The sequence below is a fragment of the Lachancea thermotolerans genome (genome assembly GCF_000142805.1).
Source record: "Lachancea thermotolerans CBS 6340 chromosome A complete sequence".
Lineage (NCBI taxonomy): Eukaryota > Fungi > Ascomycota > Saccharomycetes > Saccharomycetales > Saccharomycetaceae > Lachancea > Lachancea thermotolerans.
The window spans coordinates 46,097-63,350 of NC_013077.1; the positions used below are offsets into that span (position 1 = coordinate 46,097).

Consider the following 17,254-nt stretch of genomic DNA (forward strand, 5'->3'; position numbering starts at 1 on the left):
GTCGTAAAAGTTACCTGCGCGCTCCATCTCTGTCGTCAAGTCAGTCGATACATATATTACTGATGTATTGTTCTCACGTCACATTTCTCAACACAAGGAGAGGCAACGTCCGGTATGTGTCTTCATGTGGATGTCGAAGTAACTTGAGTGCGTCGACTACTCATACATTGGGAAAGGAGCCCAGGAAGGAGACACGTACCTTTTGCTACCTAGTTTCTCGAGGATCTTCGAAATTTGTTGAACGTCGTTGCTGCTTAGCTTCACAATTTTCAGATTAGATTGCACTCTCTTGGAGTTTACCGACTTTGGTAGAATACAGTAACCTCTCGTAACACCCCAACTAATCAGAATTTGGGCAGGCTCAACCTGGTGTTTCTCAGCGAGCTTGATAAGATCAGGATCTGTTAACATCGAAGACTCGCTGGAGCCTAGCGGAGAATATGCTTCAACTATAATGCCTTTTGATTTGCAATATTCGATCAGCTCATCCTGTGGCAATTGTGGGTGGATCTCAATCTGGTTCGCGGCCGGGACACTTAAACCAAGCTCAGGCTTTAAGATTTCCTCGATGTTTTTAATTGAAAAGTTCGACACTCCGATAGCTTTTGTCTTCCCCGATTTAGGCAAGTCTTGCATGAGCTGCCAAGTTTTCACAAAACTCCACCCATCGATATCAACATCCCTTGCACCATCAGCTCTAACCGGGATTGAAAGAACGTTGCCATCTTTGATAAGGTCTGTTTTCAACGCCACCGGGAAGTGCATCAGGTAAAGATCAACATAATCAAGCCCCAACCTCTCTAGTGAAGCGTTAAGAGCGGATTGTGGGTCTCTTTGCTGGGTACACCAAAGTTTGGTGGTGACAAAAATCTTTTCTCGAGGAACTCCAGAATCTCTTATCGCTCTGCCTACCGCAGCTTCGTTGCGGTAAATTGCAGCTGTGTCAATGTGCCGATAGCCACTTTCGAGAGCAGCAAGCACTGCGCGGTAGGTGTCTCCGTCTGCAGCTTTCCACGTGCCCAAGCCGAGCACAGGAATTGGCTTGCCAGTGTTCATTTGCAGTTCAAGAGTGGCCATGTTGTCCTCGCGTTTTAAGGCCCGCACTGAACATCATGTTTGTCTGCCTTTTGCTGCTCGCCCGCGCGTCACTCTCCTTTATATATGAAGGCTTGTTGTGAGTTTCGGACCAAAAATATCAAGATAACAGTATGTGTAAATATGTCCAATTACTAATGTGCTTCTCAAAGGGGCATGCGAGAATAACGAAAGCGCGGTGCAACAGGCTTCAACATAGCTATATCACAGTATGTTTCTGATGGATACGCTACTCTTGTTGTGTTCCCGAATAGGAAGGACAATCAATTTCTTATCACTTTAACGATGAAAAGCGCACCGTTAGGTCAGAGCCACTTTTAAGTAGTAGGTTAAGAAAGCTTTACTAGCTACCTCAATCGCCGGGGCAAGAAAGATGTAGTCCAAGGAGTTTCATAAGTGAAGCTTGTTGCTCTGCGCTCGCAAATACGGTTAAAGCTTGATATAATTTAAAAGCACAAAACGAGGGAACCTGTACGCTCCCACGCCAAGAAACTTGATACCCTGTCGGACATTTGGAAAAGACAATCGGAAAAATTGGCGTTTTCAAATGAAATCAAATGATAGAGGCAGTTCGTCGTTCCAACTAATAGTGCGAAAGTTAAGCATATTTTGGAATAGTAATGCTACGAGACAAACAGGGCTATCCCAGTTCTATCAAAGCATATTTCTCAGCATACTTCCCAATGTACTCCCTAGCAAGATCCTCTTTGAAAAGGAGTTACCACTAGCCATAAATCTCTCTTCAAGAGCTAATGTCCAAACGAAATATTACACATCTCAAAGAACAACGATCCGGGTTGAAAAGCACAAAGCTTACAGCTGTATTTCTCGGCTCGGCTTACTTCCCCTATTCAAAACTTTGAAGCTGTACAGCGTCGACAACAAATATCAAGAACAAATTTCTATGGTTTTGCGCGCATATGCACGCGTCCATCTCGCAAATTATGTTTCTTAGGGACGCGGGTGCTACGAACTGCACCATGCAACCTCTGAAACGAATGAGCTTGAGTTTATATAACCACAGATAACCCATCCAACGCATTTTTATCTGAGTTTGTCTTTCCGAAGCTAATGAACCTGGTTTAATGACACCGGTTATTAACAGGACAAAGGTGGTACAGACTCTGTGCTTTTTAACTTGCGGCGTGGAATAACTTTGGCGAATTTGGAGAAGAAAACTTACTTTAAAGACCTGCTTTAAATGAAGCGTTAGCAGCGTATCTTTTCTGCACTAGAACTGAAGTTGACTGCCGGCAAGAGGAGAAAGCCGAAAAGTGAGAAGATAGACTGCAGATAAAGATGGAAATTGTGGTTTTTGCATCTATGCTGATCATTCTGTGATCATTGCGCTTGTCTATCTTATCATCAACTACTCCCAGGTCTCATGTTTATTTTATTGCAACATTGATCTTTTTAAGGCAAAGCCTTGTCGGGCATCGAGCCGTTCTCTTGTGCTATATGCTGCAATATTGTGACAAGGGAGTGTCATTTAGCAACTAACGCCGAACCCCCCCCTTTGAAGGATTCCCAGAGTGGTGAAGTTTATATAAGGTGAGCTGCTTCAGCTGTGCTTTTGTTTTTCCAAGAAGTTTTAGACACGTCGATCTTTCCGACCCCAGCAGTTACAAGTAATCTGCGGTTGCCACAGAGGTTCACAAAGCTAACCTGTTTGACGCAGCTTTTGTTTATCTGGGCACAGAGGTCGCTAGCTTTGGCCTCGTTACTTCGAGAGCTCAGCGTATCAACCATACTAGAAAGATACAAGACAGACAACCAGGCTATGACATTCACAAATATGCTAAGATTTATGACCTTCTGGCTGTCTCTCTGAACAACGCTGGGTACTGTTTTATAAAAAAGGAACTCAGGTAAAACGGTTCCTTCCTTGGCAAAAAAGGCTCTGTTGGTTATATTCTCACTAGTTTAACATGGTGTCAAATAACCCATAAATAGCACAAAAGATTTTGCGATAACCGCCTAACAATACAATCAAAAACCTAGTGTCGCCTCCAAAACTAGTTTCAAGAGCAAGACTGGTACCTAAAAGGAGCATTCGAGTTCAAACTTAAGAGTAACTAGATAGACAACGACCACCTTTTCTCACATCTTTTCTGTTTTCGGGAGGCGACATCCAAGGTCCTCAGTAGAGGGGACTTGAATATCGATGCAAACATTTCTGAGGAGAATAACTGAAATACGAGAAAATACTGATTCCTTTGATGTTCCCAAGGATGCCAGGTCGTATATGTAGGTCAACCATGTTGATAGAAAAACTTATTCTTAATACTTATGCCAGTTTAGGCGACGAACTAAATGTATGTATATTAGTAGACTCTATAAGCTGTAGTAGTTCCTTGCAGGGTATCTCGATCGAAGGAAATCACAACAGGGCTAGTGGGATAGCCAAAAGAAGACCAGCTCTTAGCTTGTTGGCAGCACCCTCGAAGGTAGAGACGCCAGCCGTAGTAGAGACGGCAGCGACGGAGGAAGAAGACTGCACCTCAAGAGAAGAAGATGGAGTTTGGGTGACGTATGAACCAGAAGCGCCTGGGGTAGTGTAAGAACCGCTGTAAGCTGGAGAAGATTCAACAGATTTTGTTTGCGAACCCGATGGAGAAGCAGCCTCAGTCTTTTGAGCAGAGCTCAATGGAGCTGTGGTGGTGTAGACAGTCTCAGTACCAGAGATGGTGCTGGTAGTAACAATCTCAGAGTTAGCTGGGCCAGGAGAGGTTGTTTCGACAGCAGAGCTCACTGGGCATGTAGTGGTGTAGATGGTTGTTGTGCCCGATACGGTGTCGGTCACGATAGACTCAGTGACAGGTGTGCCGGAAGCGGAGGAGACAACAACAGACTCGGAGCTAGCTGGAGCAGTAGTAGCTGGCTGAGATTCACTGGCTGGCAAGGTGGTGGTGTAAGAAGTCACAGTGCCGGAAGCGGAGGAGACAACAACAGACTCGGAGCTAGCTGGAGCAGTAGTAGCTGGCTGAGATTCACTGGCTGGCAAGGTGGTGGTGTAAGAAGTCACAGTGCCGGAAACAGAGGAGACAAGAACAGTCTTGGCATTATCAGGGCCAGTGGTAGTTGGCTCGACTTCCGTGATAGGGCAGGTAGTGGTGTAAGAGGTAACGGTGCCAGATTCAGTAACAGTGACCACTGACTCAGTCTGTGCAGGCCCAGTTGTAGTTGGCAAAGTGCTTTCAGGACAAGTTGTGGTGAAAATGGTAGTCGTTCCAGAAACAGCGCTTTTAACAATGGTTTGACAAGTAGAAGTAGTTGGGATAGAGCCAGAGGTAGCTGGAACGGAGCCAGAAGTAGCTGGGGTACCGGAGGTAGCTGGGGTAGTCTCAGAAGTAGCTGGGACAGAGCCAGAAGTAGCTGGGGTACCGGAGGTAGCTGGGACGGAACCAGAAGTAGCTGGGGTAGTCTCAGAAGTAGCTGGGACAGAGCCAGAAGTAGCTGGGGTACCGGAAGTAGCTGGGACGGAACCAGAAGTAGCTGGGGTAGTCTCAGAAGTAGCTGGGACAGAGCCAGAAGTAGCTGGGGTACCGGAGGTAGCTGGGGTAGTCTCAGAAGTAGCTGGGACGGAACCAGAAGTAGCTGGGGTACCGGAGGTAGCTGGGACGGAACCAGAAGTAGCTGGGGTAGTCTCAGAAGTAGCTGGGACAGAGCCAGAAGTAGCTGGGGTACCGGAGGTAGCTGGGGTAGTCTCAGAAGTAGCTGGGACGGAACCAGAAGTAGCTGGGGTACCGGAGGTAGCTGGGATGGAACCAGAAGTAGCTGGGGTAGTCTCAGAAGTAGCTGGGACAGAGCCAGAAGTAGCTGGGGTACCGGAAGTAGCTGGGACGGAACCAGAAGTAGCTGGGGTAGTCTCAGAAGTAGCTGGGACAGAGCCAGAAGTAGCTGGGGTACCGGAGGTAGCTGGGACGGAACCAGAAGTAGCTGGGGTAGTCTCAGAAGTAGCTGGGACAGAGCCAGAAGTAGCTGGGGTACCGGAAGTAGCTGGGGTAGTCTCAGAAGTAGCTGGGACGGAACCAGAAGTAGCTGGGGTACCGGAGGTAGCTGGGACGGAACCAGAAGTAGCTGGGACAGAGCCAGAAGTAGCTGGGGTACCGGAGCCAGAGGTGACTGGGGTAGAGCTCAAAGAAACTGGGTAGGAGGTGGATCCAGTACCAGCAGCAGTGGTAGTGTTGTGGTAGTATGGAGTACTATGTGGAACCGAGGAAACTGGAGCGCTGGAGCTTGGAGCAGAAGAAACTGGAGTCGAAGAGGTCTCAGAGACTGGAGTGGAGCAGGTGGTGGTGTAGACGGTGGTCGACCCAGACACAGTGCTGGTCACAACAGTTTGGCAGGTAGAAGAAGACTCAGAGACTGGAGCGCTGGAGCTTGGAGCAGAAGACACTGGGGTCGAAGAGAACTCGGAGACTGGAGCGCTAGAGCTTGGAGCAGAAGAAACTGGAGTCGAAGAGAACTCGGAAACTGGAGCGCTGGAGCTTGGAGCAGAAGACACTGGGGTCGAAGAGAACTCGGAGACTGGAGCGCTAGAGCTTGGAGCGGTGGTCTCTGGAGTCGAAGAGGTCTCGGAAACTGGAGTGGAGCAGGTGGTGGTGTAGACGGTGGTCGACCCAGACACAGTGCTGGTCACAACAGTTTGGCAGGTTGAGGAGCTCTCGGAAACTGGAGCGCTGGAGCTTGGAGCAGAAGACACTGGGGTCGAAGAGAACTCGGAGACTGGAGCGCTGGAGCTTGGAGCAGACGTCACAGGAACAGAAGAGTTGCCAAAGCCTGAAGAACTGGAGCTTGGGTAGTAGGTGGTACCTGGGACAGTAGTGCCAGGAGATGTGGAGCAGCTACGAGTGCCTGGGATAGTGGTGCCTGGGGCAGTGCTTGGTCCAACAGGAGTCTCTGGGGTAGTAGTCTCGGAAACTGGAGTGGAGCAGGTGGTGGTGTAGACGGTGGTCGAACCAGACACAGTGCTGGTCACAACAGTTTGGCAGGTTGAGGAGCTCTCGGAAACTGGAGCGCTGGAGCTTGGGTAGTAGGTGGTACTAGGAACAGTAGTTCCAGGAGCAGTAGATGGGGTGAGAGGAGTGGTAGACTTTGACTTTTTGGTGCACGAAGTCTTAGAGAACTTGCTCTTAGTGCACGATGGCTTGGTGTGCGTCTCAGTAGTTTCGGTGCTTGGAGTCTCAGGAGTGGTCTGAGTCTTGCTCTTGGTGCACGAAGTCTTAGAGAACTTGCTCTTAGTGCACGATGGCTTGGTGTGCGTCTCAGTAGTTTCGGTGCTTGGAGTCTCAGGAGTGGTCTGAGTCTTGCTCTTGGTGCACGAAGTCTTAGAGAACTTGCTCTTAGTGCACGATGGCTTGGTGTGTGTCTCAGTGGTTTCGGTGCTTGGAGTCTCAGGAGTAGTCTGAGTCTTGCTCTTAGTACATGATGGTTTGGTGTATGTTTCGGTAGTTTCGGTGCTTGAAGACTCAGAAGTGGTCTGGGTCTTACTCTTGGTGCACGAGGTAGTCGTAGGCTTGTTCTTGGTACACGAAGTGGTCGTAGGCTTGTTCTTGGTGCAAGTCTTCGAAGTAGCAGAGGTCAATTGAGTGGTAGAAAAGACGGATGAGGCAGAAGAAGCTCCGCAGCTAGATTTGCCAGAGCACTGATAAGACCAGTAGAATCCTGGGGCGTCAGTCTTGGAGTGGCCTTGGTTGTCGTAGTTGTTACAGCCAGTAATCAAACCAAACGACTTGCTGTTACCATAAACATCGCACTGATTGTTGTAGTCATACTGAATCTGGAAGTTTGGCATCCACACTCTACAGTTGCTGGTGTCTTCTTGACCGTACACTCTGAAGGTAGCATCGTAGTCGGTAGGGCTGTCGACCTTAGCAATGTTGTTATTTCTGTCATACAACCAGAAGGTGCCGCCGTCAGGCCCATTGATACCAATAACCTTCAAACCATCAATACAGCTGATGGCGATGTTCTTCTCACCTTGCACGTGAACTGTGATCTCATAGATGTTGTCCTTGACCCACTGGACCTTTTTCATGGAGATGTCATAGAGCATCTGGCCAGTGTTTTTGGGCTTCCAGGTGAAGTCCAGGTTAGGGCATCCGTTGGTGATTTCTGTGCAAGTTGCTTGGCTCTCTTTGGGGCCTGTGTTTTGACGTGGGTTTGAGCATCTTTTCTGAAGAGGCGAACCTACGGCAGTGCTAGTCAACGCTGTTAGCGCTGAGAGAGCCCAAATACAACGCATCGGGGTATGGTTGTGATAGATGAGATGGTTCTGCTGATAGAAGTAGATAAAACAAACACCTTTAACAGATTTCAAACTCCGGTGCTTGCGCTACCTTTTTATACATGAAGGCGCCGGCGCCATCATCCCAACGCGTCGAAGGCTCCATACGCACCAATTCCCAAGAAACAAGGAAGGTGAAACAACAGTTCCCTAAAATGTAAGCAAAGACGCGATTTCCCGCTTAGAAAAGGCCCACTTCCTCTCTGCACCGAAGAGGGGTCTTGTTTACGTTCACCTGTGCATGCGTCTGTAATTAGTGAAGTCATCAAACCCACGAGAAATTTCCTAGCTCTTCTGTCTGGAGAGGCTTTGCAGAAAGAGCACTCTTCGCGTTACAGCCGCTGTCGCTGTCGTTGATGCGGACTTACCGTTGGTTCACATACCGACCTGCACGGACACCGTGCGTTCCGAAACATAGCCTTTCTGCAGGTCTGACGCACGAACGGTGTTCGTAGGCAAGTACAGACCGAAAAAACAAATAGGCACGTTTCAGCCCGTATACCGTAATCATTCGCATGGACATGTCAAATAAGAAAGGAGTCTCTGTTGTGTGTGAAAAGCGTTGCACTGCACGCACACACACGCACACATTGGAATTGTTACTATACGCCATTGCTGTGTTCCTGGAAGTCAGCGTTATTGGCCTTCTGGATGCCTCGCTCACAGTGTTCAAGCATGACATTATGTGCCTCGATGTGATTCGACGCAGCATGTCATGCATCGGGTTTGTTCTGGAATATGCGTTTCATGCACTAATATGCGAGGAATCTTCTGTAGGCACAATAGGAACGATAAAACGTTCGTGAGAGAATGCAGACATGACACTTCTACACCTAGTCGACTATGCGCGGAGCCAGTAATGAAAGATGCATGGAACCATTTTCGAGATGGATTCATATGGTGACGGTCAGAGGGCAATTACGGTAACAGGATCGGTGTTCCAGCTGCGGATGGACGGTTGGACGACAGATACAGAGGGACGAAGATAACTTGGGGCCTCGACGGCGACGATAAATTCCAAACATAAAACGCGAAAGGGTGAGTGGCGACGTCCCTTAGCGACAGAAGTGCGAAAGGTTGAACAAGGCCCCAGACGACACGCGCGGAGTATTAGCGCGGACACTTCTTCAAAAAGCGCCGTCCAAGCACCAGAGCAATCCCTCCTGGCTCAATGCGAAGACTGTCGCATGGGGAGGAGGGGAACCAAGTAAAACAAATATTGCCCAACAGAGACGCGCCGAACGGGTACAGTGAGTCAAGCTCGAGAGCCCCGCGGCGGCCGCGGAGATGCTTTGGACGTTTGCGTGCTGGGCTCCTTCGGACCTTGAAGCCGATGGCGACGCGCGAAGGCGTGCGAAGAATGTTCGCTGGCACTGTTAGCAGTGGGTTCGGTGAAAAGCACGCGGGGAGCTGTGCGAACTAGATACGCCCAAAACCTTGAGAGCCCTTTGTGCGCTGGTGTACCGGAAAGCGTCAGATCGTCGCCGTAACCCCGGAATGCTGCTAGGGCGGAACCGCCAGGACGAAATCTAGGGCGCCGCGGCCTGAGCTTGGCGCACAGAAGGCAGGCTCGCACTTAGCCGCCTTTGCTGCGACGCCAGTACTACATTCCCCGAACGACAGGGTTTCGAGAGGTCGCCCGCAAGGGGCCCGAGGATCCAAGGCCTCGCACTATCCCGCGGTATGTGTGGCGAAGCTGGGGTCGCTGCTTGTTTGTAGACACAGGACTGCTGTTTGGTCAACATGAAAGGCGCAGCCTAACCCGCGGCCTGCAAATTCATTCCTGTTACAGATGTTCGTTTGCTTGCTGCGTGTTTTGGCGAAATACGCTAACTTTTCTTCACTACATACTCTTGTCTATAGAAAAACAGGCGCTTGCTAAGAAGATACCCATGTACGATGCTGGTTGGGATGCGAGGGGACAACCCTGGAAGCCTTGTCCCTCGCAACTGGGCCTCGGCAAGCGCGTCGCAAATCCTCGAGCACGCTTGCGGGCGTGCGATAAATAGCGGGGCTCCGGGCCGTGTCGCGACGTCGTAATTCGCGCGCGGGCCAGCGCCCACGTGCGTAGCCTAAGGGACTTGTGTTGTCTGGCGCGGTCCGAGCGGTGCCGTGGTCAGAGCTGGCCTCTGGTACGATGCGCGCGCGGCGTGTGCGAAGCGCCGCGCAGGAGGCGCACTGGTGCCGGAGCCGGGTCGTGTGAACACGTGACCTGGACCGCGGGCCCTGTTTGCGGACCTCCTGTTCTCCGTACGTTCGTGCGCGCGCCGGTGCATGTGTGTATCTTTGTGTGTCTGTGCGAGTGTGCTCGTGCCCGGAAAACCGGACTACACGAACCACAGCGCGAGCGCCGCTGCGGACACCACTAGCACCCGCGACGCCTGTCTGCGCCACGACTCGGGCACCGCGCACGCTAGATTCAGTTCAATAGGGCAGTCAATCATTGTTCCTTTCTTTGTTTTCCGCTTCGCGAGATGGTCTGTCTGGTCTGTCGAGTCCGTCAAGTCCGTCAAGTCCTACCGTTCCGAAAGACTTCTTCCCGTGGCCCTGGCACTCAGCGTTTCACACGCGCTTTAAATACTCGCCGGGCCCCCTCCCCACCGCCCGCGGACCTCCTGCCACCGCCGCCCTCGCCGCCGCCGCCATTATCCTTGCGCAACGCTGGCTCCTCTCTGTTTGTTGTCCTATTGCACGCGCGCCTCAACGGTTTGGGTGTGCGCAAGCACCGCGCGCATCAAAGCGCCCGCACGGTCAGGACGCTGCATCGGCTCCGCCGCGCGACCCCGTCTGCGCCCACTCCGGTCTCAGCTTCTGCGAACAATCGCTTCATCACCGAACCGCACGTATGATGCAAGAACAATCGACCTTGCGCGCGTTCTGGAAAGATGACTGCATGCCGTCGCAAATTTTTCCAATTCTGCGGACGCTGCGCAGGCACGGCGCGCACATCCTGGCGTAGCTGGTCTGTGCCACTGCGCTGTGCGTCCCTTGCCTACGGGTGCACTAAAATTTTTTTTCGCAGCACCAAGCCCGCGCTGTGGGCGAAGCCCGGGGAAGCTGGTCAGAGAAGGCGGGCTTCCGGTGTTGTTGTTATTTTTGTTGTTGTTGTTGTTGTTGTTGCCGTCGCAGTTGCTCCTGCTGTCGACGATGATCGCGCAGGCTGTGCAGCTGGGCGCGCAGCTGCGGACGGAGTGCGCGAGGCGCCGCGCAGCGCTGCTCACCACACCTGCAGCTCGTCGTAGTAGTCGACGCGGTGGGCGCTGCGCGCAATCTGCTCGGAGACGTAGCGGCGCACGAGATCGTCGAGCGCCGGGTTGGCGCACGAAGTCACGGCGATGGGGCCGTCGGCCGCGTCGCAGAAGCGGCGCACAATTTCGTGGACGCGGGGTCTGCCGTAGGAGACGACGAACTCGGCAGGCACCCAGGCGGGACGCTGGGCGCCGGGCCGCGGGCGCGTCACGTGGATGCGCAGCTCGAAGCACGTGGTCGCGGCCGCGGCGCGCACGTGCTCCGCGGCGGCCAGCAGCGAGCCGTGCATGGACTCCAGCAGGCCCTCCGTGGGCACGGCCCACACAAAGGCGAAGCGGCGCACGTGACCGGGCGCCAGCGTGAGCTTCTGCAGGTAGCTCATGGGCCCCGGGATGCCCGCGCCGCTGGAGACCACGAGCACGTTGCGGTAGGTCTGCAGCGGCGCCTCGTGGCCGTAGGGCCCCTCCAGGGCCAGGCGCAGCGGGACCTTGGCGCCGTCGCGTGGCAGCGCGCGCAGCAGGTCGCGGGTCAGGCCCTCCTTGGCCTTGAGCAGGATCTCGAGGCCTTCGCCCGCGCGCATCAGCGTGAACGGGTGCGACTGCCAGAACCAGCGGCGGCCCTGCACGTGCAGGAACGCGTAGCAGCCGGGGAAGAAGCGGAAGCGGCTGAAGTCGACGTGCGGAACGACGATCTTGTAGATGTGGTCCTCGGCGGAGATCACGTGCGCGTAGCCGTGGGTGTAGCCGCCGAAGCGGAAGAACAGGCGCCACAGGCGCAGCGCGCGGTCCGAGCCCCAGATGCCCAGGGCAAGGTAGATCCAGCCCAGCCAGCCGAACTCCGCGCAGTGCTTCAGGCAGGCGACCAGGAAGAGCAGGGCCAGGGTCACGTGCAGCACGACGAAGACCTCGTACCAGCGCGCCTTGATGGAGTGCGCCGAGTGCACGAGCAGCGCGGCGCAGGCCAGGGTCGCGTAGATGCCCCAGCGCCAGTAGGCGAAGTCGTAGAACATGGAAGCCACGGGCTCCGGCTGGCCGTAGATGCCGTAGACGAACCACAGCAGCGCGTGCGCCAGCGAGTGCAGCGCCATGGTGCGCGAGGCCCACTTATGGAAGAACATCATGCTCGAGAAGGGCATTCCGGTGAGCCACTGGAGCGCGTTGTTCCTGCCCGCCAGCAGGACCGTGAGCGGGATCAGGCCGAAGCCCAGCCCGCCGGTGCGGTTCGCGACGCACTTCAGGAGGAACATCGCCTTGGTGTCGAACCCGGTGCTGACAAGCGGGTAGTTGTAGCACGCCAGCGCCACGTTGAGCGCGAGGAAGGCAGCCAGCAGCACGGCCTCGCCACGCGTCGGCAGCAGCACACGGTAGAACGGCAGCGTCCGGGTCTCGCCGTGGTGCGCGGTGCCGAAAATGGACGGCACCAGCAGCTTGGCGCGCACGAAGCGCGTCACCTTGTCGTTGGCCCGCGAGTGCTTGGCAACGGCCGCAATTACAACGGCCGCCGCAACGGCCAGGTTGATCAGCAGGCTGAAGCTGAACGCCGCGGAAAAGTTGTAGTAGATGTAGTGGAAATACTTCAGGTTGGCGAGCATCGTGCGCTCGGGCAGCACAATAGGCGTCGCGAGCGGCTGGCCGTATCCCACGGACGCGCCGTCGCGCAGAAACCGCGTCCCGTTCTCCAAGGCTGCTGCATAGTCTTCGAGTGTCAGTTGCGAGCCCGCGAAGAGCGAGCAGTACTTCGTGAAGGGCGCCAGCTTTTCTTCCACCGAGCCTTCGGCGCCATAGGTGACAAAACATTGCAGAGCGGTTTGCATCGACGGTGCGTACTGGCCACAGGCCTTGCCGTAGAACGGGCCCCCCTCGTCGCCGTTCCAGAGCCACGCGTATCGGTTAACCTCTGATACGCAGGTGATCATCAGCTGCAGTGACTCGGGCAGAGGCCTCGAATGAAAGGACAAAGCGACGGCTCGTAAGGCGTTGGACATGCTTGTGGTGGTGAACAATCGCACCTCTCTCTATCTCTGGCGTGCAACTCAACCGCAGGATCAACCGCTTTGTGCTATAGTGGTCCGGAGCTGTCTTGATAGAATCATCATTGTAATGTTTTCGACAATGCATTAAATACCGAAATGCACCCACAATGATATAAACTTTAAACAGGGTCTTGAACGGCGCTGAACAAACAAATAAGAAATAACCGAAACAAAACCCGATATAAGTCGTGGTAACTACAGGCATTCTCAGAAGGGATGAGCTGTGTTGAGTGACAGCGCTGGTTTCTGTTAAGTTCTTGTTAAAATGTATGAATAAATAATATTAACAAATATATTCGACAAAAGCGTTGCATGCGCAAGAAGCCTGGAAAAGCAGGGAAGTGGGGTAAAAATCTGGGCTTTCCAGAAACCAGCCGTAGTTGGGGGAAAGCCGCTCCCTTTCCTTGCGCCGCAGCGGTGCTCTTTTAGTGAAATAGTCAAGATGGTTATCGTGGTTTTAGGCGTAAAAATCATCGCATTTGTGTGCAATTTGTGCAGAGAGAGGCGGGAAGCCGGGGTGCCGGGAATCCGGGAGCCAGGCCGAGACCGTTTACAATTCGTCGGCGAATGGCAATTTGGCGACATCGCCCACGGCAGCGTAGCTGAATTTGCCCAACTTGAAGTCCTTGACGTTGTCGAGCGAGAGCTGGACGGGGAAGGCCGCAGTCTCGTTGTGCAGCGCCAGCTGCAAAGCGGCAGCGCCCTTGGCAGCGGAGATGTCCTTACCGGTCTTCAGGGTGGCGACGACCTTCTTGATGTTCTCGGAAACAACGGCAGCGTCGGAGCCCTTGACGTAGAGCGAGAACAGACCGGCGTTGGAGTACTGGTCGAGTTTGGCCTTAGTGACCAATGGAGATAGATCGCTCAAGGCAGAGGTTAGGTAGGTAGCCAAGACCTGGTAGGTGGCGAAGTCGGCCTTGGCCACTGGCACGGCGATAGCGGCCACGGAGTCGCCCTCGGCGGATCTCAGACGGGTCTCGCCGACGAAGGTCTTTGGGGTTGCCTCCTTGGCCAGAGAGGTGCCTTGAGGCAGCGAAGCGAACAGCGAGTCGTTGACGAAGCGCTTGAGGTCGCTCTCGTTGACGCCCTGGCCCGCGATCTCGATGTTGTCACGTGTGTACACCTTGTCTGCGTACGCCTTGATGTCGTCGAGCGAAACCTTCTGGACGGCGTCGTACAAGACCGCGTTACCGAGGTCGCTGCGGAACACAGTGCTGTACAGCAGGTTCTCGGCGCTCTTCACTGGGCACGCCTGCGCGACGGCTAGGTCGTGGTGCGCAGCAGGCAACACGGACTCTGGCAACTCGTGTGGTCTGTAAGAGGTCTTGTACACAACGTCGCCCAGCGCGCTGACGTAGTAGGGCAGATCCTCCTTCAGGAAAGTGGCCTTCAAAGTGATGTACTCACGGTCGACCGTCGATTCGAAACGACCGCCCAGTAGCTCGGACTCGCGCACCAGACGCAACGCAGACTTGTTGCCGGTGTTGTGGAAGTTGAATCTCGACAACAAGTGCGCCAAACCCTCCTTGGGGGCATAACGCGCGCCGGCGTGCACACGCACGGCTAGGGTAGACACCTTGCTTGCGCTGTCCTTGGCGGAGATGTGGTAGTGACGCGCTAGCTGTCTGGCGCCTGCCATTCTAGTTCTTGACCCAATCATTATTCCAGATGTTTCCAGTAAGTACCTCCCTGTTGTAAAGTCCTGTATGTGACGGTGGTGACCCTCTTGGAACCTCAATCCTCTAGCTTCGGGAAGTCCTTCTGCTAAGTTGATGCGCCAGACCTTGAAAAATCTTTCTATCGATATTACCGGGCTATTGAACTAGCTGCCAAATAAAGCGATATGATTGGTGCACACCGAAAAACATAGAAAACCTAGGGAAAAAGGCGCCTGATGGGTGCCCTAGAAGCATCTCCGTTCTGCCCGCGCCACGGGGCATTGAATGGTGCCCCTTGGCGGCCCTCGGCGCGTCGCGGGCGCTGCCGGAAAATCCAGGCGAAGGGCCGGAGGCCAAACAAGCCAGATATCACGTGCTGAATATAGCAACACGAACCGTACATAAAGACATTCATATACCACGTGACGAACTAATATCGGATCACGTGACTTTGTTTCCCGTTTGTTTCTCGATTGTTTCCTAATAAATGTTTCCAGGATTCGCCAAAACCGCATAAATAATATTTTGAGACTCCGCGAGTGAGTTAAAATGTGAGTTAGAATGAGTTACCTAAGAAGGACTCGGCGACAGCGCTGGAGTGACAGCAAGTCCGGGCACCAACGCGAGAAAAAAGCCTAGGTGTCTCGATGCGTTGAAAACAGAGCTTAACAGCGAGACAGCAGGGGCGTGAGCAGGTGCAGGCTTGTGGGAACGGCGGGCGTAGGCACTATGTGCTTTATGCGCCCGCCAGGCGCAGCGACCGCATTAGAATTCGCGCAGAGCACCAGCGACAGCACAGAGCTCGAAAGGCCCCAGTTAGCATGGGAAGTTCAGGACAATGGAGGGCCTGCTGGTGGGACAGTTTTTTCTCATCTCATCGCACTTTCTTCACATGATCTACACACGGCGAAGTTGATGAAAATTTTGGTAATATTGACATCCTAGATCAAAGCTCATCGCATTGATTTGAAGCGCCCCAGAAGTAGCAAGCGCGGCGTCCAATGGCTACAAATTCTGCTTCTCCCGAGTCCCTCGATGACAAGGAAGTGATCAACGGCTCTGTGGCGTCTCTCGAGGCGCGTGGTCTCAATCCAGAGAGCTTTCTCTACCGGGAGCTTTGCAAGACACACCTGGGTGAGCGGGCGGCCGCGGTGATGAACATGCTAGTCTCCAAGGGTCGCTTGAGTGCGCGCGAACTGTGCGATCGGCTCGACATGGATTTAAAGAGTGTCAAGCGCATTTTGGTCTCACTCGTGCAGCTGCGATGCGTGCAGTACTGCGCCGAAACCAGCGTGTCCGGGCGCACCACCGTCTATTACAGCTACTGCGAGGACGGCCTGCTGCTGATGCTATACGCGGGCGAGATCGTCGAGGCCATGCAGGTGCACTTCCAGTCGGACCTGGCAGCTCAGATCGTACAGAACGTACTTGCTCTAGGCTCGCTGACCTTGAAGGCATACCTGAGCTCAGGCCTCTCCGAGGTGTCACCTTCTGAGGTGTCTGCGTACTTCCTGAGGCTTTTCGAGGCCGGCTTCCTTGTACCGCTTACAGCCAATGATTATTGTCCTGTAAGTGAACTGTGGACGCGGCTCTACAAGAAGGAGTACGACCTCATTCCGAAGAACTCGACCTTGTCTGATCTCAAGAAAAGGACAGAGGCCAAGCAGAAGGCCAAGAAACAGTTCTACCAGCTAGTCGGCCCCCCTGATGCCTCGAGCTTCATAGTGACTGATCCTAGAACCTCTCTAAGACAGGTCGCCGATTCCGTGCCGCTGACTTTCAGCTTGGGCAGGTACTTAAAGCTCAAAAGATCCAAGCAGCTGGTTCAGTTTTCCGCTGCCAAAGTTGGCAAGGTCCCTGCCGCTCTTTACAAAATTGCCCTTCGCATGACGGAGCGGTCTTCTCCCGAAATAACTGATCCTCTCACCAAGACAGGCCTTCTACAAGATGCAGACGAACTCGCGGCTACTCAAGACGAGGCAGCGCGAGCAGAAGAAAAGAATCCGGGAGTTACCTTCAATGCCATGGATATATCAAAACACCTCAGCGACGATATAGATCTCAGAGGCACGATCGCCTCTCAAATGAAGCGGCAGAGGCCGAGTTCAGCCGAGGTCCAGTCTCACAAAAGAGTCAAAACAGAAGACGGCTTCGTGGTTCCTCCTCCACCAGCCAATAACGGCGCTGAAGCCGACGAAATGGCAGATGACAACATTGATCTCGATTTGGACGACAGCGACACAGACCCTCATTCTGTCACTCTCATCAACGGGCACTTGAAGTTGCTTGCAAGCTCTACTGTTTCCTTCCTACAGGAGCCTCAACCGGGCTTGTACTACGTGCCTTACACTAGGCTCATGCCGTTGCTAAAGTCCTCAGTGTATGAGGCGCTTCTGAGTTACACGCTAGGTGGGTCTGCATGTAGAATCCTCCGCTGTATTCGTGACAACAACTTAGCGACAGAGAAGCTCATTAACTCCACGGCATTGATGAGGGAGAAAGACATCAGATCTGTTATTGCCACCTTGATTAGGTACAATGCCGTTGAAATCCAAGAAGTCCCCCGGACGGCTGATAGAGCTGCGTCCAGGTCAGTCTTTCTATTTCGAAACAACCCAAGGCACGCATACGACTTCATGACCAAGAACCTCACCTGGAACATTGCAAATCTTTATCACAAAATCGAAGATTTAAAAAGCGAAAACTCGACCCTTCTCCAAAAGGCTAATCGTGAAGACGTGAAAGGTAAAGAAACGGAGCTCTTGCTTCCAAGCGAGCTTAATCAGCTGAAGATGGTGAACGAGCGTGAGCTCAATGCATTAACAAGAACCCAAAGACTTCTTTTGCTTTGGGAAGTATTCAGGTTTTTTTAAACCGTACTAGCGTAGTTTGCCGCAGGTTTATCTATATCTCCAATATATCAATTGCATA

At 53.3% G+C, this 17,254-nt stretch overlaps 5 protein-coding genes across 5 annotated transcripts; 1 reads left to right on the top strand and 4 right to left on the bottom strand.

Moving 5' to 3' along the window:
* Positions 1 to 156: 156 nt before the first annotated feature.
* Positions 157 to 1,077, bottom strand: KLTH0A00528g (KLTH0A00528p; the record flags this gene model as incomplete). Its single annotated transcript, XM_002551439.1, has 1 exon — positions 157 to 1,077. The coding sequence occupies one exon, from the start codon at positions 1,075 to 1,077 to the stop codon at positions 157 to 159; it is 921 nt and encodes a 306-aa protein (XP_002551485.1).
* A 2,398-nt stretch (positions 1,078 to 3,475) lies between these two features.
* KLTH0A00550g (KLTH0A00550p) lies at positions 3,476 to 7,342 on the bottom strand (the record flags this gene model as incomplete). The annotated part of the gene is made up of 1 exon (XM_002551440.1): positions 3,476 to 7,342. One exon carries the CDS (start codon positions 7,340 to 7,342, stop codon positions 3,476 to 3,478), a length of 3,867 nt encoding a protein of 1,288 aa, XP_002551486.1.
* Positions 7,343 to 10,601: 3,259 nt separating this feature from the next.
* KLTH0A00572g (ferric reductase family protein) lies at positions 10,602 to 12,617 on the bottom strand (the record flags this gene model as incomplete). The annotated part of the gene is made up of 1 exon (XM_002551441.1): positions 10,602 to 12,617. The coding sequence occupies one exon, from the start codon at positions 12,615 to 12,617 to the stop codon at positions 10,602 to 10,604; it is 2,016 nt and encodes a 671-aa protein (XP_002551487.1).
* Positions 12,618 to 13,215: 598 nt separating this feature from the next.
* QCR2 (ubiquinol--cytochrome-c reductase subunit 2) lies at positions 13,216 to 14,325 on the bottom strand (the record flags this gene model as incomplete). Its single annotated transcript, XM_002551442.1, has 1 exon — positions 13,216 to 14,325. One exon carries the CDS (start codon positions 14,323 to 14,325, stop codon positions 13,216 to 13,218), a length of 1,110 nt encoding a protein of 369 aa, XP_002551488.1.
* Positions 14,326 to 15,324: 999 nt separating this feature from the next.
* Positions 15,325 to 17,196, top strand: RPC82 (DNA-directed RNA polymerase III subunit C82; the record flags this gene model as incomplete). Its single annotated transcript, XM_002551443.1, has 1 exon — positions 15,325 to 17,196. One exon carries the CDS (start codon positions 15,325 to 15,327, stop codon positions 17,194 to 17,196), a length of 1,872 nt encoding a protein of 623 aa, XP_002551489.1.
* Between the last annotated feature and the right edge of the window lie 58 nt (positions 17,197 to 17,254).